This window comes from Gymnoscopelus braueri, assembly GCF_963280865.1.
Source record: "Gymnoscopelus braueri genome assembly, chromosome: 3".
Taxonomy (NCBI): domain Eukaryota; kingdom Metazoa; phylum Chordata; class Actinopteri; order Myctophiformes; family Myctophidae; genus Gymnoscopelus; species Gymnoscopelus braueri.
In genome coordinates this window covers 1,543,147-1,570,933 of record NC_137612.1, presented here as the reverse complement: position 1 = coordinate 1,570,933, position 27,787 = coordinate 1,543,147, and the positions used below count along the sequence as shown (strand labels likewise).

Below are 27,787 nucleotides of genomic sequence, written 5' to 3'. Positions count from 1 at the left end.
TAAGTACTATTACTCCAATACTGTACTTGAGTAAAAGGTTGTCCTGGGTACTTTTACTTTTACTTGAATATTTCTATTTACTGTTCATTTATACTTCAACTCCACTACATTGTGGTGGAAAACGTTGTACTTTTGACCTCACTAATTACTGGACAGCTTTAGATATTCTGAAGACTGAGCAATATGAAATATGATACATTAGGATGTATTATTTGAGATTAAGATTAATTACACTAAAACATCAATAATTATAATACAATAAATGAATTATGTATTATTGTGAAATGAGCTGTTGTTATCCTTGACGTGTTATTTCAGTGAATGCATTATTGTATCATACTTGTATTGCTTTTTTGTTAACATAACGTTCAAATAAAGCCATTTAGTATAATTAGTACTTACATTTGGTGCTTTAAGTACAATTTCATCCTAATACTTGTGTACTTAAATAAAAGTTTGAATGTAGGACTTGTACTTGTAAAAGACATAAGTACTACTTCCACCATTAATGGAATTGGACACACACACACACACACACACACACACACACACACACACACACACACACACACACACACACACACACACACACACACACACACACACACACACACACACACACGCAGCACGGACAAAGAAACAAATCATCAACCCAGATTTCCACAGGAAAAAAAAAACGTTTTATTAATACGCTTATATAATGTGTATCAACATTTATAGACAAAAATATGTACATCAAACGTCTTCCTTGTAGGTTCCCAAAATATAGAAATCTCAAGTACCTCGTTCTATTAGAAAACTAATCTTCTTGTAAAATGTTTACATTCACTTTCTCTCTCCTCCTCACTCCAGTATTCATACCAAAAATACATCTGAGTTTTTTGTTTTTTTTTATCAGCGTTTCACGAGAAAAAAAGGCAACAGCATGAACAAACACCAGGTTTGACTTTTTGAGCAGAAAACAAAACAAAACATAATTGTGTTGAATATGTACGCAGACCAGGCCCAGCACAGTGCTACAGTATTTACACACAGCTTCAACAAAGCATCGTCCCACACTCTCTCTGCAACTTCTCCTGACGAAGAGAGAGGGCGCTATAGGACAACACTCTCTCTGCATCTTCTCCTGACCGAAGAGAGAGAGAGTGCTTATAGGACGGGTATCAAAAATAGAGATGTACAAAGAAGTCTATCCACAATAATTACAGAAAATCCATCTCCATCTAGGGTTTGGGGATTCTGTAGGATTTTAAAACTATTCCGGATCCTTAACGATTTACTATATAGGGGGGGTTTCCAAATGGACCCTTATACAGGATCTGTAACTCTGAGAGTGTACACATGGAACCAAATGGACCCTTACAGGATCTGTTTCTCTGAGATGGGGGGGGGGGGGTGCGCTCCCCTCTTGCTCCTGGCTGTACAAACGCTCTTTTGAGCGCATCATTGGTTACAGAGGTGTTGTGGTCACATGGCGCGTCATTGGTTACAGAGGTGTTGTGGTCACATGGCGCGTCATTGGTTACAGAGGTGTTGTGGTCACATGGCGCGTCATTGGTTACAGAGGTGTTGTGGTCACACGGGGAGATTTTTAACAGTGACAATAAGGGACCGTTCACGGTAGAGCCCGACCGATGACACGTTTTTTGGGTCCGATGCCAAAGCAAATTTTGGCGAGTGCGAGACCACCGATTTACCGATGTTTTGACCGATATTTTTGTAAAAACATAAAATGTGAAAATAAAGTAGGTGCAAAATGATCTAATCAATTTAATTGGATCAATCAGATTTGATTAAAGTTTCAATGTGATTACATTTAACTTACATTTATTTTCATTTAACCAAAATGTTGAGCTTATAGCTTGTAGATTGGCTATTTTTTTTTAACATTTCTGAAAACTGTAGAACATTTTATGACCAAAAAGGGACGCATGGCTGAAAGTGGTTGGAAGTCGACTGAATGAGAGCTGTGATACCGATGTGGTCAAAAACAGCCTCATAACCGTCGACCTATCGGTCTGGCTCTAGGTAACAGTGACTGAGGGCGTGGTCAGTGACCGGGGGCGTGGTCAGTGACCGTTAACACTGACCTAGAATACATCCAACAGCACAACGCTTTGGGTCAAAGGTCACTGCTAACAACAACGTCTCCATTATCTAGAAGACGGTGTTTGTATCTCTGTGGCAAACAGCTACGACCAAGACACCAATGTCATCAGCGTAGAAAGATTCTTCAACAGCAGCATCTGAGAGGCTTTCACCTTTACATTCAACCGTGTGTGTGTGTGTGTGTGTGTGTGTGTGTGTGTGTGTGTGTGTGTGTGTGTGTGTGTGTGTGTGTGTGTGTGTGTGTGTATAACTGAGGTGGTGAAGTTCTGTATAAAGTCCCAAAACATTCAGTCTGAACAAAGGGCAAAGTTCAACTCCGCTGCCCTCCGTAGAGTGTGATTGGACGCTGCTTCTTCCCCCCGGCCCAGCCTGTCCTTCCTGTTCGAACTCTGACCTCTGGGCAAAGGAACACGGGAGGGAGGGTTCGTGAGGATTTGGGGGGGGGGGTCCACCTCTCTCTCTCTCTGAACAGAACAGTTCATCATCATCATCAACGCTCCGGTTCCAAAACGCTCAGTCTTTGGTTTCCAGGTCGATGGGAGGAGCCTGCTGCAGGGCCTGGAGGAGGGCCGGGGAGGAGGAGTCCATGGGGGGAGGGGCCGGGGATGAGGCCCCGTCCCTGGGGGACATCATGAGCTGGGGAGGGGGAGGAGGAGGAGGGTGGGCCGACCTATCACCATGGGGCGTGGAGGAGGAGCCTCGGTGCCCCGCCCCCATGCCCGGGTAGAGCATGGGCACGCCCCCCGGGTACCACACCTTCTCCAGCATGGGCAGGTAGGCGGCGGCTGAGGGCGGGAGGAGGTAGAAGGGCATGCAGAGGGGGGGCTGATGGGGGGACGCGCTCACGTAGGGCCGCTGGAGCGATGAGGACGAGGACGACGACGAGGACGACTCGCCGCCCGACAGCGACTCGTCCGACTCGGACGACTCGGAGCGGGCGCGCTTGTGGCGCGGCTCGTCGCCCTCCTGCTTGAAGTGGGCGGAGCCTCTCCTCTCGGCCAGCGCTCTCTTCAGCTGGCTCTCCTGGCCGTAGTGGTAGTAGTAGTCACGGTGGTGGTGGTGGGCGTGGTTGGCCTGCGGCGCCGCGGTGGCGCTCGCTCTCTCCAGCTCGCCCCCGTAGCCGCTGTCCGTGTCCGTGTCGCTGCCGCTCTGCTCGCCGCCGCCCGCCGCCGCCGCCGCGAACGTCCGCTGGATGACCGGCACGCAGTTCCTCCCGTAGCCTCCCTCGCCGCTGGGCTTGGGCGCCGCCATGAGGGCGGCGGCGGGCTTGTCTTTATGGGACTGATGGTGGTGGTGATGATGATGATGGTGGGGGTGGTGGGGGGCCGGGACCACCTCCTCGGCCGGGGGGCTCATGGGGGGGGTGCGGTGGGGCCGGGCCTGACCCTGCAGCACCTCGGCGGCCAGCGCCTGGATGTGGTCGACCAGCTGGGGCGGGGCGAGGTCCCCGTCTGACTCCTGATTGGCCAGGTAGGTCAGGACCTCCTTGGCACAGAGGTGGAAGCCTGAGCGGAACATCTCCTCTGTCTTCTCCTGGCTGACCGCTGGAGGCTGCTCTGGAGACACACACACACACATACACACTGTCAACACACTGTCAACACACTGTCTACACACTGTCTACACACTGTCTACACACTGTCTACACACTGTCTACACACTGTCTACACACTGTCTACACACTGTCTACACACTGTCTACACACTGTCTACACACTGTCTACACACTGTCTACACACTGTCTACACACTGTCTACACACTGTCAACACACTGTCTACACACTGTCTACACACTGTCTACACACTGTCTACACACTGTCTACACACTGTCTACACACTGTCTACACACTGTATACACACTGTATACACACTGTCTACACACTGTCTACACACTGTCAACACACTGTCTACACACTGTCTACACACTGTCAACACACTGTCTACACACTGTCTACACACTGTCAACACACTGTCTACACACTGTCTACACACTGTCAACACACTGTATACACACTGTCTACACACTGTCTACACACTGTCAACACACTGTATACACACTGTCTACACACTGTCTACACACTGTCAACACACTGTCAACACACTGTATACACACTGTCTACACACTGTCTACACACTGTATACACACTGTCAACACACACATACACACTGTCAACACACTGTCTACACACTGTCAACACACTGTCTACACACTGTCAACACACACATACACACTGTCAACACACTGTATACACACTGTCTACACACTGTCTACACACTGTCAACACACTGTCTACACACTGTCAACACACACATACACACTGTCAACACACTGTATACACACTGTCTACACACTGTCTACACACTGTCAACACACTATACACACTGTCTACACACTGTCTACACACTGTATACACACTGTATACACACTGTCTACACACTGTCAACACACTGTATACACACTGTCAACACACTGTCTACACACTGTATACACACTGTCTACACACTGTATACACACTGTCTACACACTGTCTACACACTGTATACACACTGTATATACACTGTATACACACTGTCAACACACTGTCTACACACTGTATACACACTGTCTACACACTGTCTACACACTGTCAACACACTGTCAACACACTGTCAACACACTGTCTACACACTGTCTACACACTGTCAACACACTGTCAACACACTGTCTACACACTGTCTACACACTGTCAACACACTGTCAACACACTGTCTACACACTGTATACACACTGTCAACACACTGTCTACACACTGTCTACACACTGTATACACACTGTATACACACTGTCAACACACTGTCTACACACTGTCTACACACTGTCAACACACTGTCAACACACTGTATACACACTGTATACACACTGTCAACACACTGTCTACACACTGTCTACACACTGTCAACACACTGTCAACACACTGTCAACACACTGTCTACACACTGTCTACACACTGTATACACACTGTCTACACACTGTATACACACTGTCAACACACTGTCTACACACTGTCTACACACTGTATACACACTGTCAACACACTGTCTACACACTGTCAACACACTGTCTACACACTGTCTACACACTGTCTACACACTGTCTACACACTGTCTACACACTGTATACACACTGTCTACACACTGTCTACACACTGTCAACACACTGTCAACACACTGTCAACACACTGTCAACACACTGTCTACACACTGTATACACACTGTCTACACACTGTATACACACTGTCAACACACTGTCTACACACTGTCTACACACTGTCAACACACTGTCAACACACTGTCAACACACTGTCTACACACTGTCTACACACTGTCAACACACTGTATACACACTGTCTACACACTGTCTACACACTGTCTACACACTGTCAACACACTGTCAACACACTGTATACACACTGTATACACACTGTCTACACACTGTCAACACACTGTCAACACACTGTCTACACACTGTCTACACACTGTCTACACACTGTCAACACACTGTATACACACTGTCTACACACTGTCTACACACTGTCTACACACTGTCAACACACTGTCTACACACTGTCTACACACTGTCTACACACTGTCAACACACTGTCTACACACTGTCTACACACTGTCAACACACTGTCAACACACTGTCTACACACTGTCAACACACTGTATACACACTGTCTACACACTGTCAACACACTGTATACACACTGTCAACACACTGTCTACACACTGTCTACACACTGTCAACACACTGTCTACACACTGTCTACACACTGTCTACACACTGTCAACACACTGTCAACACACTGTCTACACACTGTCTACACACTGTCTACACACTGTCAACACACTGTATACACACTGTCTACACACTGTCTACACACTGTCTACACACTGTCTACACACTGTCAACACACTGTCAACACACTGTCTACACACTGTCTACACACTGTCAACACACTGTCAACACACTGTATACACACTGTATACACACTGTCTACACACTGTCAACACACTGTCAACACACTGTCTACACACTGTCTACACACTGTCAACACACTGTATACACACTGTCTACACACTGTCTACACACTGTCTACACACTGTCAACACACTGTCTACACACTGTCTACACACTGTCTACACACTGTCAACACACTGTCTACACACTGTCTACACACTGTCAACACACTGTCAACACACTGTCAACACACTGTCTACACACTGTCTACACACTGTCAACACACTGTATACACACTGTATACACACTGTCTACACACTGTCTACACACTGTCAACACACTGTCAACACACTGTCTACACACTGTCAACACACTGTCTACACACTGTCTACACACTGTCAACACACTGTATACACACTGTCTACACACTGTCAACACACTGTCAACACACTGTATACACACTGTATACACACTGTCTACACACTGTCAACACACTGTCAACACACTGTCTACACACTGTCTACACACTGTCTACACACTGTCAACACACTGTATACACACTGTCTACACACTGTCTACACACTGTCTACACACTGTCAACACACTGTCAACACACTGTCTACACACTGTCTACACACTGTCTACACACTGTCAACACACTGTCAACACACTGTATACACACTGTCTACACACTGTCTACACACTGTCTACACACTGTCAACACACTGTATACACACTGTCTACACACTGTCTACACACTGTCAACACACTGTCAACACACTGTCTACACACTGTCTACACACTGTCTACACACTGTCAACACACTGTATACACACTGTCTACACACTGTCTACACACTGTCTACACACTGTCAACACACTGTCAACACACTGTCTACACACTGTCTACACACTGTCAACACACTGTATACACACTGTCTACACACTGTCTACACACTGTCTACACACTGTCAACACACTGTCAACACACTGTCTACACACTGTCTACACACTGTCAACACACTGTCAACACACTGTATACACACTGTATACACACTGTCTACACACTGTCAACACACTGTCAACACACTGTCTACACACTGTCTACACACTGTCTACACACTGTCAACACACTGTATACACACTGTCTACACACTGTCTACACACTGTCTACACACTGTCAACACACTGTCAACACACTGTCTACACACTGTCTACACACTGTCTACACACTGTCAACACACTGTCAACACACTGTATACACACTGTCTACACACTGTCTACACACTGTCTACACACTGTCAACACACTGTATACACACTGTCTACACACTGTCTACACACTGTCTACACACTGTCAACACACTGTATACACACTGTATACACACTGTCTACACACTGTCTACACACTGTCTACACACTGTCAACACACTGTCAACACACTGTATACACACTGTCTACACACTGTCTACACACTGTCTACACACTGTCAACACACTGTCAACACACTGTCAACACACTGTATACACACTGTATACACACTGTCTACACACTGTCAACACACTGTCAACACACTGTCTACACACTGTCTACACACTGTCTACACACTGTATACACACTGTCTACACACTGTCTACACACTGTCTACACACTGTCTACACACTGTCTACACACTGTCTACACACTGTCAACACACTGTCTACACACTGTCTACACACTGTATACACACTGTCTACACACTGTCAACACACTGTCTACACACTGTCTACACACTGTCAACACACTGTCAACACACTGTCAACACACTGTCTACACACTGTCTACACACTGTCAACACACTGTATACACACTGTATACACACTGTCTACACACTGTCTACACACTGTCTACACACTGTCAACACACTGTCTACACACTGTATACACACTGTCTACACACTGTATACACACTGTCTACACACTGTCAACACACTGTCTACACACTGTCTACACACTGTATACACACTGTATACACACTGTCTACACACTGTCTACACACTGTCTACACACTGTATACACACTGTCTACACACTGTATACACACTGTCTACACACTGTCAACACACTGTCTACACACTGTCTACACACTGTATACACACTGTATACACACTGTCTACACACTGTCTACACACTGTATACACACTGTATACACACTGTCTACACACTGTCTACACACTGTCTACACACTGTCAACACACTGTCAACACACTGTCTACACACTGTCTACACACTGTCAACACACTGTCAACACACTGTCAACACACTGTCAACACACTGTCAACACACTGTCAACACACTGTCTACACACTGTATACACACTGTCTACACACTGTCTACACACTGTCTACACACTGTCAACACACTGTCAACACACTGTCAACACACTGTCAACACACTGTCTACACACTGTATACACACTGTATACACACTGTATACACACTGTCTACACACTGTCTACACACTGTCAACACACTGTCAACACACTGTCAACACACTGTCTACACACTGTCAACACACTGTATACACACTGTATACACACTGTCTACACACTGTCTACACACTGTATACACACTGTCTACACACTGTATACACACTGTATACACACTGTCTACACACTGTCTACACACTGTCTACACACTGTCAACACACTGTCTACACACTGTATACACACTGTCTACACACTGTATACACACTGTCTACACACTGTCAACACACTGTCTACACACTGTCTACACACTGTATACACACTGTATACACACTGTCTACACACTGTCTACACACTGTCTACACACTGTCAACACACTGTCAACACACTGTCTACACACTGTCTACACACTGTCAACACACTGTCAACACACTGTCAACACACTGTCAACACACTGTCAACACACTGTCAACACACTGTCTACACACTGTATACACACTGTCTACACACTGTATACACACTGTATACACACTGTCTACACACTGTCTACACACTGTCTACACACTGTCTACACACTGTCTACACACTGTCAACACACTGTATACACACTGTATACACACTGTCTACACACTGTCTACACACTGTATACACACTGTCTACACACTGTATACACACTGTATACACACTGTCTACACACTGTCAACACACTGTCAACACACTGTCTACACACTGTCTACACACTGTCAACACACTGTCAACACACTGTCAACACACTGTCAACACACTGTCAACACACTGTCTACACACTGTCTACACACTGTCAACACACTGTCAACACACTGTCAACACACTGTCAACACACTGTCTACACACTGTATACACACTGTCTACACACTGTATACACACTGTATACACACTGTCTACACACTGTCTACACACTGTCTACACACTGTCAACACACTGTCTACACACTGTATACACACTGTATACACACTGTCTACACACTGTATACACACTGTATACACACTGTCTACACACTGTATACACACTGTCAACACACTGTATACACACTGTCTACACACTGTATACACACTGTCTACACACTGTCAACACACTGTCTACACACTGTCTACACACTGTATACACACTGTATACACACTGTCTACACACTGTATACACACTGTATACACACTGTCTACACACTGTCTACACACTGTCAACACACTGTCTACACACTGTCTACACACTGTATACACACTGTCAACACACTGTATACACACTGTCTACACACTGTATACACACTGTCTACACACTGTCAACACACTGTCTACACACTGTCTACACACTGTATACACACTGTATACACACTGTCTACACACTGTATACACACTGTCTACACACTGTATACACACTGTCTACACACTGTATACACACTGTATACACACTGTCTACACACTGTCTACACACTGTCAACACACTGTCTACACACTGTCTACACACTGTATACACACTGTATATACACTGTCTACACACTGTCTACACACTGTCAACACACTGTCTACACACTGTATACACACTGTCTACACACTGTATACACACTGTCTACACACTGTATACACACTGTCTACACACTGTATACACACTGTATATACACTGTCTACACACTGTCTACACACTGTATACACACTGTATATACACTGTCTACACACTGTATACACACTGTCAACACACTGTATACACACTGTCTACACACTGTATACACACTGTATACACACTGTCTACACACTGTCTACACACTGTATACACACTGTATATACACTGTCTACACACTGTATACACACTGTCTACACACTGTATACACACTGTCTACACACTGTCAACACACTGTCTACACACTGTATACACACTGTCTACACACTGTATACACACTGTATACACACTGTCTACACACTGTCTACACACTGTCTACACACTGTATACACACTGTCTACACACTGTCTACACACTGTCAACACACTGTCTACACACTGTCTACACACTGTATACACACTGTCTACACACTGTATACACACTGTCTACACACTGTCTACACACTGTATATACACTGTCTACACACTGTATACACACTGTCTACACACTGTCAACACACTGTCTACACACTGTCTACACACTGTATACACACTGTCTACACACTGTATACACACTGTCAACACACTGTCTACACACTGTCTACACACTGTATACACACTGTATACACACTGTCAACACACTGTCTACACACTGTCTACACACTGTATACACACTGTCTACACACTGTATACACACTGTCAACACACTGTCTACACACTGTCTACACACTGTATACACACTGTATATACACTGTCTACACACTGTATACACACTGTATATACACTGTCTACACACTGTCAACACACTGTCTACACACTGTATATACACTGTCTACACACTGTATACACACTGTATATACACTGTATATACACTGTCTACACACTGTGTTAAATAGCTCTATATTGTGATAGTTATCATTGCTATAGAGTGTTTGTTCAGTAACAGTGTTAAAGGGGTAGTTCACCCCCAAAATATTTTTTTTCTATTGATTACTGACCATCTGGAGCCTTGAATTCATAGATATTTTTTAGTTTTTGTCACATTCCTAAGCCAATAACCGGTGCGGTGCGGAGCAGTGCGGTGCGGTGCGGTGCGGTGCAGCGTGGTGCGGTGCGGTGCAGTGCGGTGCCGGTGCGGTGCGGTGCGGCGCGGTGCGGCGCGGCGCGGTGCGGTGCAGCGTGGTGCAGTGCAGCGTGGTGCGGTGCGGTGCGGTGCGGTGCGGTGCGGTGCGGTGCGGTGCGGTGTCGTAGCCTCTCCTCCAACAACTCACCGATCTGCATGCCGCTCTGCAGGGCCAGGATCTTCTGCTGCTGCTGTTCCAGTAGAGACGTCAGGCCGTTCACATGCTTCAGTGTGAGCTCCAACACCACAGCCTTCTCCAGGTGGCCCAGAGTCTGAGAGAGAGAGACAACACAGAGTCAGCACAACGTCCGACATGAAGACAAGTCTACAGAGAGACCAACGTCTTGCATAATAACTACCAAGAAACTGCCATCTAAATACAGCATTAATGATTTAATTACGTTTTTTGGCAACATAAATGTTTTTTTAGTTTTTTTTAATATTCTAAGCTTTTCTCTAAACAAACTGCACAGGGCAGATATGACTAAATAACTTAAATATACAAAGAAATTATTGACAATGCCGGTCAATAATCTAAATAATTAAAGCCGAATAATTAAACAGGCCATACTAAATAACTTTATACTTGACATTTTTTGAAATAGCTGTTTTTTTGGGGTTTTTTTTTTAATATATGACACATTTTCTACAGATGAATGTATACAATAAAGAATAATAGTAATTATCTCAATAATCGTGACCATGATCAAGAGGTAATAGAAGTGACTTGCATGATAAATAACATCTAATCTACCATGTGCTGCAGTTATGTAAACGCATGAGGCGTAGAGGGGATGTAATGACGCTGTACAGCCACTCGGTGGCATTAATGTCCCTAAAAAGGCAGTGGATGATGAACTAACCAAATAGACACATTTAAGGTTCTCTGGCAACAAGTCTTTCATATTATTTGATAATAAATAAATCACTTCCACACGTTGAGGTTCTTTAAGGTTCTCACAGTGAGTTTAAGGTTCTTTAAGGTTCTCACAGTGAGTTTAAGGTTCTTTAAGGTTCTCACAGTGAGTTTAAGGTTCTTTAAGGTTCTCACAGTGAGTTTAAGGTTCTTTAAAGGTTCTCACAGTGAGTTTAAGGTTCTCACAGTGAGTTTAGGGTTATTTCAGGTTCTTACAGTGTGTTTAAGGTTCTTTAAGGTTCTCACAGTGAGTTTAGGGTTATTTCAGGTTCTTACAGTGTGTTTAAGGTTCTTTAAGGTTCTCACAGTGAGTTTAAGGTTCTTTAAGGTTCTCACAGTGAGTTTAAGGTTCTTTAAAGGTTCTCACAGTGAGTTTAAGGTTCTCACAGTGAGTTTAGGGTTATTTCAGGTTCTTACAGTGTGTTTAAGGTTCTTTAAGGTTCTCACAGTGAGTTTAAGGTTCTCTAAGGTTCTCACAGTGAGTTTAGGGTTATTTCAGGTTCTTACAGTGAGTTTAAGGTTCTTTAAGGTTCTCACAGTGCGTTTAAGGTTCTTTAAAGGTTCTCACAGTGAGTTTAGGGTTATTTCAGGTTCTTACAGTGAGTTTAAGGTTCTTTAAGATTCTCACAGTGAGTTTAAGGTTCTTTAAGGTTCTCACAGTTAGTTTAAGGTTATTTAAGGTTCTCACAGTGAGTTTAGGGTTCTTTAAGGTTCTCACAGTGAGTTTAAGGTTCTTTAAGGTTCTCACAGTGCGTTTAAGGTTCTTTAAAGGTTCTTACAGTGAGTTTAAGGTTCTCTGGCAGCAGGTCTTTCAGCTGGGAGATGCACTCGTTGATCCTGTCTCGCCGTTTCTTCTCGATAAGTCTGTGAGGAAGTTTGTAGGTTTCCTGTGAAAGATGATAAACATGGCAGTGAGTGACTGAGACATTATGTAACACCAATTGGTTCCCAACCAGTGGGTCGGGACCCCCAGGAGGGCCCCCAGTTGATGATTATCTTAATGTGCAACATTGTTTTCTCACGTAAAAAGTAAACAAACCAACATACAGTATAAGTGTGCACAGAGTATCTGCACATTTATAATGTGACCATTTAAGGACTTTTAAGACCTTTTTAATACTGCAAAAAAATAGCATCACTGCGTCAAAAGTGATCAACAAACTATACTATACAAAATGTTGGCCAAATTGTATAACCCTGAGAAAGAGGCAAACGTTGTGAAAATAGCCGATCTACAAGCTCTGAGGCGTTGTGAGCTTGTAGATCAGCTACTTTCACAATGTTTACCTGTGGAACCCAGTCAAACTAAATGTAATGCCTCAACTCCTACAATTTCAAGTGCTTGTCAGGATGGGGGGGGGGGGTCCCCAGTTCAAGTATGATTTTTTTTGGGGGGGTCCCCAGTTCAAATATGATTTTTTGGTTGGGTCCCGAGTTGGAATATATGATTATTATTATTATTAATATATATATATATATATTTTTGGGGGGGGGTCCCAAGTTCAAGTATGAATTGTTTGGGGGGGGGGGGGGGTCCCCAGTTAAAATATATTTTATTGGGGCTCCCCAGTTAACCCATTAAAACCTGGAACGCATCTGTGTCACTATAGATTTCTTTGGCTATTAAAAAATAGCAGATCTACAAGCTCATAGCGCAGCACTCGTAGATCTGCTATTTTTGAAAAATCTTGAAAATGCATTATTTATTATTTTTTTCCAAAAAAGTTTTTTTTTAAGAATCACCTCATTATTTTTAATGTATTATTATTAATGTATTTATTATTATATTAAAAAAAGAAACATTTGGGGGGGGGGCTGAAAAGGTTGAGAACAGTGACGTAAGCATCAGTTCTGGGCTGATAAGCAGAGCGTTAATATGAACACTGACAGACAGACAGACAGACAGACAGACAGACAGACAGACAGACAGACAGACAGACAGACAGACAGACAGACAGAGTGTGTTATGTCATACAGCAGAAAATAGGTCAACCATTTATAGACCAGAAGACACTGCAGCCTGATTCACACCACAACAGGCACATAATGTACATGAGTATGTACATTATGTACATGAGTATGTACAGTATGTATAATGTACATGATTATGTAAGGACAAGCTGGTAAAAACAACAACATTTTATTTCCCTTTTTTTTTTTTTTTACACAAATCAAACTCTGCACACAATAGCCATAAACACTACAAAATGAACACAATAAGAACACACACCTTGCTCTCCTCTCCTCTCTTCACCCCTCTCCTGGGTTTATACACGTGATACAAGGAGAAATCCACCCTAAAAACAGAGGAAAAGAGACATTATTATTATTATTATTATTATTATTATTGATCTGATCTGTAAAGAAATCAACCCAATAAGAATACACAGGACCACAATGTAAACATATTCATTGTGTTATACTTTTAGTATTACTGTAGCCTATAACTGTACCTCTGGACTTTATTTTGCAAACTGTTTGAATACAGTATTCAATCAATCAATCAATCAATCAATCAATCAAAAAACAATGAATGAATGAATGAAAGGCCATAAATATCTTCTACAAAAAAAGTCAATAAATCAATCAAAAGATCCAGTCGTTGATGATCACAGATGTTTAAACAGACAGACAGGTTAGCATTAAAAACACTGAATTATTTTGATGATTACAATATAAAACTTGCCTATGCAATTGCCTATCTAAAGATCTAGAAGCCTTTCTCCAAACTCCTAATAACAGTAATAATAATAATGATAATAATAACACAAATAACAATAACAATAACAATAATAATATAATAATGATAATAATGATAATAATAATAATAATATAATAAAACTCACCCTTGTATCTCTGCCATCTCCTCAGACTGAGGGGGAGGCTGTTCCATGGTCTTTATGATTATGATTAATAATTCTCCAAGGTATCCGTTAAAAAGTCAAAGTAGGTTATTGTATATATATTCCAGCAGAATGAGCAGAGAGCTGCGCATGTATTATAATAGGCTTTGTGATCAATCAGAGTTGTAAACCATTTGTTCTCCAGATGAAAAATAGAATCTTTATAATCCAGTAGTTTATATTCTAAGAGGAACAAACAGACCCGCTGCTTTGCTTTGGTGGCGCGTTTTGTGAAAGTGTGTGAGAGAGCGACGTGTTAAATAAAGTCTCTCTCTCTCTCTCTCTCTCTCTCTCTCTCTCTCTCTCCCCCCTCACGTGTCTAACGGCGCTGCTAACGGCGCTGTATTTGCTGTGGCTGTACAGCCCAGGGCCCCGCCCATCTCCTCCATATAAGGAGGCAGAGTGGGCGGGCGGCCGTACGCGTCAGAGCCCGGGGCGGAGCCGCCGAGACCCCGTGTAGCACCACGCTGAGCATCCATCCAGCTCTGTGTGGCTCAAAAGTACTCACTTTTTTTTTTGTTTTTACTTAAGTAAAAGTATCAATACTGCAATGTAGATATACTCTACAGCATTGGTTCTCAAAGTGGGGTCCCCGGGGGGACCCCCAGGGGTCCTTGAGGGAGTTCCAGGGGGTCCCCAGCTAAATGATAGATAGATAGTCTTAGGAACCAAATGGACCCTTATGGGTCTGTAATTCAGAGAGTGTACAAATGGAACCAAATGGACCCGAGTTAAATTAACATTGATTTTTCAATATAAATGGAGGTCCCAGAGCTAGAAATGCCATTAAAAGGGGGTCCATAGCCTAATGCATGTCAAACTGGGGGTCCTTAAGAATTAAAATGGTTGCATGGGAATCACTGCTTGAGCCGTAAAAATCCTCTCCTATGGGGGGTCCCTGGCATCTTGTCAAATGGGGGTCCGCGGCCTAAGTGTCACTTTGGGGGTCCATGACATGAAAAAGTTTGAGAACCACTGCTCTACATGAGTAAAGGAGTGTAAAACCCTACTCACTTTCAAAACCTGCCCTAAAGAAGGGATCTCATTTTAAATAAGACATTGTGCTTTTATGAGCGATCCAGTTTAGTAGACCTTGTATTGTGAATTGTACTTCCATTTACTGTTTCCATGTCTTTCTAAATAATGTACTTCAATCAATCAATCAATCAAACTCTGTTACCCGTATTCTAAATGTACTTGAGTAAAAGTACAAAAGTAATGGTATCAAAATGTACTTAAAGTAAAAAAATTACTCATAGCAAATCTGCAAGCTCACAATGCGTCACATCGTGACGCATTGTGAGCTTGCAGATCGTCTATTTTCAAATGGCCGAAATGTATATAGGGCTGAAGTGGTTAATGTATGTTTTGTAATAATAATCAAAATCTACAAAGTAACTAGTAACTATAAAGTTGGCAAATAATTCCTACTCAAGTAAAGTACAAAAACCTCAAAATTGTACATAAGTACAGTACTTGAGTAAATGTACTTAGTTACTTTACACCACTGCCAGTAACCACAGCGCTGCCACTGACAGGAACGTGCACAGAGACTGACGCATGAGTTAAACCAGGCCCCTCAGTCACTATGGGAGGAAAAGAGGACATGACTGCGTTGTGTTACATAAAACACTCAATGTGTGGGTCTCTCAAGACCCACACATTGATATGCAGTGGTGGGAAAAGTACTCAAATGTTTTACTTGAGTAAAAGTACCAATACTGCAATATAAAAATACTCCACAAGTGAAAGTCCAGAATTCAAAATTTACTTGAGTAAAAGTACAAAAGTACTGGTATCAAAATATACTTAAAGTACCAAAAGTAAAAGTACTAAAATGTTTGAAAATAGCAGATCTACAAGCTCACAACTTGTGAGTTGTGAGCTTGTAGATCTGCTATTTTCAAATAGCCTAGGTATAAAATAGCTAAAGTGGCTAATGTATGTTTTATAATATCATAATTTATATCTGCAAAGTAACTAGTAACTAAAGTTTTCAAATAATTGTAGTGGAGTAAAAGTACAATATTTGCCTCTGAGATGTAGTGGAGTAGAAGTAAAAGTATTGGAAATTAGAAATACTCAAGTAAAGTACAAATACCTCAAAATTGTACTTAAGTACAGTACTTAAGTAAATGTACTTAGTTACTTTCCACCACTGTTAATGATATGTAAGCTATTTGGACTACACTGTCTACACTGTGAAATCACCAGTGTTCATATAACTCTGAGGGTACAAATGTACGTAAAATGTTGGCAGGAGTGGCTAGTTTTGAGCAAAATGCCTCAAATCATGAACGTAGTGTCCGTTTTTTTATATTACTCCTATACAGATTTTTTTCTTCCTATTCCATGTACATTGCTGCTGGCCCACAATAACCTACCTGACCTGGCGGAGAGCCGGAGACCTGTGCTCCCAGGAGAACTTTTAATCTTTTTTACATTAACCACTAAAGTCTACCATTCCTATTCTGACGGGAACATTCTGCAAAAAATAGCAGATCTACAAGCTCAACGCCTTGTGCTGCGAGGAGTTGTGAGCTTGTAGATCAGCAATTTTTGGCAAAGAGTTTTGATTGATACTTTATTAGACAGAAATGCAAACAGCACGAGTACAGTCAAACACTTAACGCTCTAAAAGGACAACACCAAGTCCTTGCAGTCTTGTTTCCATTGGGGTCCTATTATTCAATTCATCATATGAAAATAGCACCAAACATTCAATATCATCACAAAATATATATATATATATTTACTTCCCCTTTTGCCTTCTGAAAGATATTAATTTTCAGGCCTATTTTAAAGGAAGCCAGAGATCCACATTAAGTAGAGAGCTAAGTTTAAAAGTGACGATAGTTGCTCTCAAACAGGTCTATGAAGCTAACTATGAAATCTATGAAAAGGTTTCATAATTTTGTAGTGGGGGGGTCCCTGCTTCATCTCTACCATACAGATTACTGTATAATACTCTACCATACAGATTACTGTATAATACTCTACCATACAGATTATTGTATAATACTCTACCATACAGATTACTGTATAATACTCTACCATACAGATTATTGTATAATACTCTACCATACAGATTATTGTATAATACTCTACCATACAGATTGGATGGAAATACATTTTATTCATTTTAAAAGTTACAACGTGCCACTTTAACAGAAGGCATCTTAATCACGTTTGTTGTTTAAAAAAAATAAGCTGAAAACGACACATGGAAACACGTTTCAGTTGTTATCTGTAGAGTTATTTTATTTTAAAAATGACTTTAGAGTTATTAATAAAGCATGAAACCATGTTGGTTAAAGCAGCATCTTCTCACAGGCATCTCTAACACACACGTAGATCTAAAGTCACGAGCCCATTCCACTCATTTATAAAGGCCCATTCCACGCATTTATAAAGGCCCATTCCACTCATTTAAAGGCCCATTCCACGCATTTAAAGGACACTGCTAGAAGACAATCCCAAGAATGCTGAGCGTTAAGTGGAAATGGAGACTCTGTAATCTGAAGTGACCGCAGTTATACGTCACGCAGAATGATCTAATTAGTGCACACACACACACACACACACACACACACACACACACACACACACACACACACACACACACACACACACACACACACACACACACACACACACACACACACACACACACACACACACACACACACACACACACACAGTATGATCTAATTAAGGGTTCAGAATGGAGGAAATCCCCCGACTAGAAAAACTACATAACTGTCTAAATCATTGGTTCTCAAAGTGAGGTCTGGGGACCCCCAGGGGTCCTTGGGCGGGGTCCCCAGCAAAGGTAGTTAACATATAGTATCACAATTATTTTAACCACTTTATTCATTTATATGTTTATTCAAAAATAGCAGATATACAAGCGCTTGTATATCTGCTATTTTAGAAAATATTTGAAAAATAAAGAAACTGTTAAATGGTGCATTTAACAAAGCACGTTTATCCAAAGCACTTTACATTGATTGTGCCATTCACCCATTCACACACACATTCACACACACATTCATACAGACACACATTCACACACACACACACACACACACACACACACACACACACACACACACACACACACACACACACACACACACACACACACACACACACACATTCACACACACATTCACACACACATTCATACAGACACACATTCACACACACATTCATACACACATTCACACACACACATTCACACACACATTCACACACACATTCATACAGACACACATTCACACACACATTCATACACACATTCATACACACATTCACACACACATTCATACACACATTCACACATTCACACATTCACACACACATTCACACACAGATGGAGGAGGAAACCATGCAAGGCACCAACCTGCTCATCAGGAGCAATTAGGGGTTCAGCGTCTTGCTCAACACTTCAACACTAACTCTGGGGGAGCGCCCCAGCCCGGGATCGAACTGAGAACCTTGCGGTTTCACCTGATTCGAATGCTATCAATGCATTGAATGGGCGAAATAGGCGACTTATTACACCTCTGAATGGGCGAAATAGGCGACATACTGACCTACCCGTGATTTATCAGACCATTCATTGGGTGTTATCAAGACATACTGACCTACCAACGGAGATGACTTAAATAGTTCAGTTTCGGTTTTGGTTTCGGACCATGACGGAGGCGCGCAGTCTCAGGCAAACTGTCACCCCGTGAAGGACCACCGAGGGAGCTAAAGTGACCGAGTTGCCGTCCTGAACGGTGTGACATTCGCCTGTGCCTACTCAGCGCCGTTTGAGTTATGTACCGATAGGCACAGAATCGTAAACATTGTTGTGGGGACTGCTCTGCCTCCAAGTAGGTCAGTAGCTCCTGATTACGCCCCATGAATGGTCTGACAAATCGCGGGTAGGTCTAAATCGCGGATACTCGCCCATTCAAAGGTCTGATAAAACGTGATAATCTCCCATTCAATGCATTGATAGCATTCGAAGCCGGTGGCGGTTTCCAGTTCACCGGCCACTCTACCCCTGAGCCACTGCCGCCCCCACTGTTGCCCCAGCGACCCGACTCCAGATAAGCAGTTGAAGATGGAAGAATGGATAGAATGATCTTAATGTTTGATTGAAAGAACTTAAAAAAAAATATATATATATATATATATATATATATATATATATATATATATATATATATATATATATATATATATATTCAGAATTGACAATATCAATACTTTGCAAAACAATTTGTACAGTCAATGATCATTGATCACATTCTTTCAGCTCATTTTTTTGTTTCATCGCTTATTTTCACTTGTTTATCTCTATCTTGTATCCTGCATGAGTTCTCTCTCCGGATTGGATGAAACTGGTATCCTGATCTGTAAAAAATATATATATTTATGCACGCACGCACGCACGCGCACACACACACACACACACACACACACACACACACACACACACACACACACACACACACACACACACACACACACACACACACACACACACACACACACACACACACACACACACACACACACACACACACACACACACACACACACTTAAATTCTTTATTTATGTCCACATAAATACAAGGTCTAAAGGACACAAATACTGGTAGTGCAATTTCACACTGTGGGTTACTACGGCATACGTGCCGACAAAGGCAATCACAGTTACAGTTATACAGTTATACACACACGTAGGGCCAAACAGGCAGTATACAGCTTAAGGGTACAGATAGCAGCGCCGTCTCCAAACAGCGCGACTGCCAATGATAGCTGACACTGAGCAATATTTTGCTAGCTGTTTGGCTCTTCTCTTTGTGAGACCAGCCATCTGAAGGCCTCTAACAACGAGCTTATGAACATGGCCCAGGCTGCCAAATATGAAAACTAAAAGTTTACAGTTGTAGCCCAGTTGCGACATGGTCTGCTCTAGCAGTTGATATTCACCACCTTAGTTATAAAGGCTTCTTCTAGGCTGTGGTCAAACGTACAGCCAACCTCTAAAATGAGAACCTCTCTACTATTCTCATCAACAACAACAATATCGGGGGTGTTTGCTGCTATATCAGAGAACATTGAGACATCACTACACAGATTGAACATACTCGGCTTCACAGTGGAGTGCTTATACAGCATTGGTGCAGGTGACCTGAATGTGGAAATGATACTGTCTGCAATCAGATCCACGATTCTATCATGTCTACAAATGTAAAGCCCTCTGTACGCATGACAACCATTGAGAATGTGGGCCATGGTTTCAGTAATCTGTGCGTGGTCGTGATGTATACAGTGTGGGCTATGGCTGTCAGGGAGCCAGATGGAAAGGTTAAGCTTAGATGGTAAAACCTGGAGCCTAGCTTTTAAGGTGAAGGTGATGATGGCTTCATCAAGAGCTACACCTTTAAACACTGTATGAGACACAGAGTGGTCAGCGGTCAGGAGACAGGCAAGCTTTCCCTGCAGTCTAAGACACACACACACACACACACACACACACACACACACACACACACACACACACACACACACACACACGCACACATTATGTTTTCTATAATTATGCTGATCTATACTGTAGCTGTGTTGGTTTGTCAGCAGCTATACTGTTGAACGTTAGTGTTGACTCCAAACAGCAGAGACAGACAGACAGACAGACAGACAGACAGACAGACAGACAGACAGACAGACAGACTTACTGAACTGGAGTTCACACCTTCACATAAATGACAGCCATTTGTGTGCGTCTGTGTGTGTGTGTGTGTGTGTGTGTGTGTGTGTGTGTGTGTGTGTGTGTGTGTGTGTGTGTGTGTGTGTGTGTGTGTGTGTGTGTGTGTGTGTGTGTGTGTGTGTTGCATGTGATGACATTGTTTAGCCGTTGTTGTTTTTCACGTGTGTGAAACAGACACGTGGTGAGACATCTGTTATCATGACCTGGTGATGAAGGGTGTTAATACTGTACCTCGTGCCATAGACCACTGCTTCTCAAACCTTTTTCAAGTCAAGGACCCCCAAATGTATACACGAATCCACGGAGCGCTGCCCTGCCCAGAGAGACCTACTGCTACAGGCCTAAATCAACTGTAGAGACCTACTGTTACAGGCCTAAATCAACTGTAGAGACCTACTGTTACAGGCCTAAATCAACTGTAGAGACCAACTGTAGAGACCTACTGTTACAGGCCTAAATCAACTGTAGAGACCTACTGCTACAGGCCTAAATCAACTGTAGAGACCTACTGTTACAGGCCTAAATCAACTGTAGAGACCTACTGTTACAGGACTAAATCAACTGTAGAGACCTACTGTTACAGGACTAAATCAACTGTAGAGACCTACTGTTACAGGCCTAAATCAACTGTAGAGACCTACTGTTACAGGACTAAATCAACTGTAGAGACCTACTGTTACAGGACTAAATCAACTGTAGAGACCTACTGTTACAGGACTAAATCAACTGTAGAGACCTACTGTTACAGGACTAAATCTACTGTAGAGACCTACTGTTACAGGACTAAATCAACTGTAGAGACCTACTGTTACAGGCCTAAATCAACTGTAGAGACCTACTGCTACAGGCCTAAATCAACTGTAGAGACCTACTGTTACAGGCCTAAATCAACTGTAGAGACCTACTGCTACAGGCCTAAATCAACTGTAGAGACCTACTGTTACAGGCCTAAATCAACTGTAGAGACCTACTGTTACAGGCCTAAATCAACTGTAGAGACCTACTGTTACAGGCCTAAATCAACTCTCACAGTGTAATCACTGAGAGGCCTACTGTTCAAAGAGAATGTTTTAAATATAGTTTTGTTCCCTATTAACTTCAATTAGTCCAATATTGGATTATTGTCTCAGGAATGCGACCAAAACAAAACCTGTATTCAAGGCTTCATTGATAGAAAATAAGTCATTGTTGGGGGGGATGAAGCATTGCTTTAAATAGTTTACGATTAGAAAACATGTTCACGCTTCCTTGGAAGGCGATAAAAAGACTATAAATGAGATTTCACAGTTAATTTGAAACATTAAATCTTGTTTTCTTCTGACAGGAGGAGTGGGCGGAGCCATGGATGGCTGGATGGCACCAGTTTTGTTGATGTTGTTTGAACTGAAATGTTGTGGCCAAATGTATGCATGGTGTGATCTGTGGACCCTCTTTAAAAGGAGACGGTAGGCCTACATCTCAAGGGGTTATTCCCAATACAATAATTTCAATCATCAAAAGCAGCAGATCTACAAGCTCAAAACGTGTGACTTTGCGCCACGTTTTGAGCTTGTAGATCTGCTACTTCTGATGCTATATACGCTGTAGTCAGATCAAGTAGGGCTCAAAAAGTTAGACTATGGACATAAGCGGTTTCTGCCTGAAAGTAACGTTATATATTTGTGGGGGGGGTGGGGTAGGTGCCAGAGCAGAGCTCAAAAAAAGGTGGAGACACTGACGTAGAAAATCCATACGTACCAACTGAGCTTTCTTTCAAACATATTTATTAAATAGACTCCAAAAGAATAGAAGAACGTACATTTCAGAACAAACCAAAAAAAAAACATGATATATTAGTATAAAAGTGGAGTTTGGGTCAAGTAGCTCTCCAGAGTGGCGTTTATGGATCATTTCATAACTCGTTGTCTCGACCGAGTCGCTCACAGAACCCCAAAAGGGTTGATTATTCTCGGCAAAAGTGACATCGTGGTCGTTGGACGTAAGTATATAAATGATGAATTATTATTATTAATCACAGCCTCTCCTAGAGCGTTTTATTTGACACAAACTGAGGGTTGAACTGTACAATCCTTCTAAGTGGTGGAGGAGGCACTATTTAGAAAAGTGACAACTAAGATTAAACGTACATTCATGTGTGTGCTATGAACAAAACATAATAATAACATACTTTTTATCAGTGCTTGAAGGACTACATAGAAATAATATAAAGCTTAAACAAAGTTAATTCAGTGCCAAACATATCAAACAAAAGGGACTAATGACGGTGCCAACTCAAGTTGTGACACGGCACAATAAAGCCCTTACAGTGTAGCTCCGTAATGACAACGTCAGAAGAGTGTGGTCCAGGGGCCCTCAGGGTTCTAAATTGACCCTTACAAGTCTGTAACTCTGACAGTGTACAAACGGAACCAATTGGACCCTAACGGGTCCATTTGGTTCCGTTTGTACCCCGTCAGAGATAAGGGGAGACCTTGACGTTTAAAAGTTTGAGAACCACTGCGCTAAAAGCCCTTCTATGACTTCAGTGTAACATTTAGGTCATACTGTGTAACTTTATTTTCAATGAAACACAAGTTATTTGTATTATAGTTATTAGTATTTTTGATATAATCTTTCACTGGTATATTATTTTTCCACGATAACCATTCCACATGAAGGCGTTTATTCTCTAAACACTATTTATCCGACACTCGCGCCAAAGTGACGCTTAGGTGGCGGAAAATGTACCAGAAATGTATTTATTCGTGTATTTTACAGTTAATAAATACACGTGTTGTTGTTGTTGCTTTACAAAAACTGTCCTAAGGGGGGCGCTATACGACCGACCCTGCAGCAGTCCATTTTTCAGCGTTCCTTCCATAGAGACAAACGCTGTAACGACAGCGGAGCAACAAGTGGTATCGCTAAAACAGGCTGAAATTACACAGCAAGACTTCAAGTGTCACCGTTCATAATAACAGAAAAAAAACTAACAAAAAAAGGGTGTTCTTACAGGTCGATATAACGTACATCCTTCGATACCGAGCTTCAACACACCTGCCTTCAAAAACGTCCTCAGCCTAACGGCAAACTTGGCCGACCTACGTCGGCTATTTTCGTAAAAGCTTCCTACAATGACAAACTAAAAAAACGTAACTTTCAGAACACATGGAGTTATGCAAATAACAGGAATGCAGGCCTCCGAAATGAGATTTTTTTTTTCACGAAACAACTTCACACTGTTAGGCTTGTTACATTTTTAAATCATAGCATTTGGTAACGCTTGGAAAACAAAATAGGGTGAACTGAACTCTACAGGATAGCTTTTAAGGAAATAATTTCTCTCCATCAAACTTCAAATACAAAAAAAATCGTTTTAAATATAAAAGGAACGTAGCAAAAAAAAAAAATAGGTCCGTCTCTTTTCAGATTATTGCATATTATTATCAAGTATTCCTGCCGTGGTAAAAAGAAGAAAAAAAAAGTCAGACATTAAATACTGTTATCCCAAAACCATCCTTCAGTCACAGCAGCCAAATCCCAATATCTCTCATTTCTGCCTCCTCGCCTCCTCGCCTCCTCTGCACTCCGTTCCAGCGTGACCCGGAAATCGTTCTCGTCCCAATCGTTACTCTGCTTTTGGAGGAGCCGAGAGCGAGGACAGAGGAGGCTCTCCAAGCAGCTTGGAGCAAGTGTATCCTTCATCGTCTCCTTTGAGGAAGTGTTGGAGTCGAATTTACGCTGACTGAACTTGGAGCGTTCCGCTTCCTTAAATAGATCCTCCGTCCTCACCCCTCTGCCTCGCCTCCTCGCTCATAGTCCAGGCTATAAAGCGCGAGTGGAGGACGCAAGTGGAGGACGCAAGGACGGAACTTTGAGTATTGGGATGGGCCTATTAGTGTTCCAAACCATATCCTTCAGTCTCAATGTGACACGCGTTCCCGATAGCGACGCACCGAGACGGACATTCTGGGCCGATATTGATACCGATGTTTGTTATTCATTCACCCGTTTGTGCCAAGGAAACGAATAAGCCTTCATTATAAAGGCTGCAGGTATACAGGATAACCAAAACAACAGACATTAGCCAACGCAAGGTTTATGCGTCACACCGACAGATAAATGTCGACCACGGTGAATGTGAACTTATTGGCCGAAATACCGATGACGGCAGTCAGTCAACGAGGCCAATATCGTCCGATGCCCGATATACGATACGGCCCAGACATCGCTGCATCAACTCGTTTCCAACCATCCTTCAGTCAATCTGTGACATGTTTCAGGTCTCAAACCTTTTAACTTCGAGGACCCCTAATTTGGTGTGCATTTCCGCCGCGGACCCGCCCATTAACTCTGAGAGTGTACAAATGGGATTAAATGGACCCGTAAGGGTCCATTTGGTGCCATTTGAACACTCTCAGAGTTGCAGACCTGTAAGGGGTCCATTTGGTTCCATTTGTACGCTCTCAGAGTTACAGACCTGTAAGGGTCCATTTGGTTCCATTTGTACACTCTCAGAGTTACAGACCTGTAAGGGTCCATTTGGTTCCATTTGTACACTCTGAGAGTTATAGACCCGTAAGGGTCCATTTGGTTGGGCGTAAGGCATTAATCAAAACCCCAGGCTGATGTTCTAGTTTGTGAGCGCAATGAGCTTGAAGATCTGCTATTTTTTGAAAAATCTTGAAAATATTATACATAACATTTGTAACTCAAATCTTTGCTTCTGGGGGGTTCTTGGAACAAAATATTTTACAAATGTTCGTTTTAAAATATATATATTCAAAGATTTGCAAACATTTTCACGATTTAAAAAAAAAATAGCAGATCTACAAGCTCATGAGCTTGTAGATCTGCTATTTTTGAATAGCCAAAGAAATCTGAAATGACAGATATGTGTTCCCAGATTGAATGGTTTAACCTGGAAAACAAACCTAAAACATCAGCCTATAGGGTTCCATGGCCCTTACACTTTGGCACGCTTTTTTTTCAGAGCTGGCTGAGTTACAACAAAGTAGGCGTTCAAATGAGTAATGTTGTCATTTCATCCCCACATCCTCAACAACTGGTTTCTCCACACCTTCACCCTGCACATACACACCCGCACCATGCACATACACACCTTTACCATGCACATACACACCAATGAGTAACATACTCCAATGAAATCCTGTATGTGTCGTACTGTGTGTGTGTGTGTGTGTGTGTGTGTGTGTGTGTGTGTGTGTGTGTGTGTGTGTGTGTGTGTGTGTGTGTGTGTGTATATATATAGAAATATATATATATATATATATATATATATATATATATATATATATATATATATATATATATATATATATATATATATATATATATTTCTATATATATATATATATATATATTCAAACACACACACAAACACACACACAAACACACACACGCACACACTCTCATGTCTGTTACATGCAGTAGACTGTCAGAAATGTTCAGGCACTGTTGGCGGCCAGCCGTGGAGGGGTCCCTGCTGGAGGGGTCCTCACTCAGGCGGGCTGCTGGGGGTTAATGTTCATGTGGGGGGGGTGTCCCAGCAGGCCGATGCGTTGCTTCTGTTTCCTCTGCTCCGTCATCTGCATAGAGACAAACCCACAGTTAGAATTGTAATTCGTCAAAGTTGCGTGAACATTGCTGATCTGTAAGCTCACAATGTGTCGCGATTGTGAGCTTGTAGATCAGCTGTTTTCTAACAGCCAACAGATAGGGCTTAGGTATTGACCCCCTGGAACTGTCTCAAGGGGCCCAGGACCACACTTTGAGAACCATTGGATTAAAACTATCTCAGTCTAATCAAGCTTTTAAAAATCATGTCAAATCATTCTTATGGAAAAAGTTAGTGTGTGGACACAATTAATGAAACAT

General features: G+C 42.3%; 2 protein-coding genes and 1 long non-coding RNA gene across 3 annotated transcripts in view; 1 reads left to right on the top strand and 2 right to left on the bottom strand.

The window, feature by feature from the left end:
- The first annotated feature begins 663 nt into the window (after nt 1-663).
- LOC308081715 lies at nt 664-1,734 on the top strand. Its single transcript, XR_013932888.1, has 2 exons — nt 664-1,530; nt 1,567-1,734. It is a non-coding gene; the product is annotated as an uncharacterized lncRNA (long non-coding RNA).
- Nucleotides 1,517-15,353, bottom strand: LOC308081714 (class E basic helix-loop-helix protein 40-like). Its single transcript, XM_080423333.1, has 5 exons — nt 15,082-15,353; nt 14,466-14,532; nt 13,015-13,122; nt 11,468-11,591; nt 1,517-3,665 (listed from the first exon to the last, which is right to left on the bottom strand). The coding sequence occupies exons 1-5, from the start codon at nt 15,126-15,128 to the stop codon at nt 2,623-2,625; spliced, it is 1,389 nt and encodes a 462-aa protein (XP_080279459.1). The 5' UTR covers nt 15,129-15,353; the 3' UTR covers nt 1,517-2,622.
- An 11,937-nt stretch (nt 15,354-27,290) lies between these two features.
- LOC308082952 (inositol 1,4,5-trisphosphate-gated calcium channel ITPR1-like) overlaps nt 27,291-27,787 on the bottom strand; it is a 144,763-nt gene continuing 144,266 nt past the window's right edge. The window contains exon 49 of the mRNA XM_080425032.1: nt 27,291-27,498. Within this exon, the coding sequence (XP_080281158.1) occupies nt 27,412-27,498 (87 nt within the window). The 3' untranslated portion in view covers nt 27,291-27,411. The remainder of the gene's footprint in view (nt 27,499-27,787) is intronic.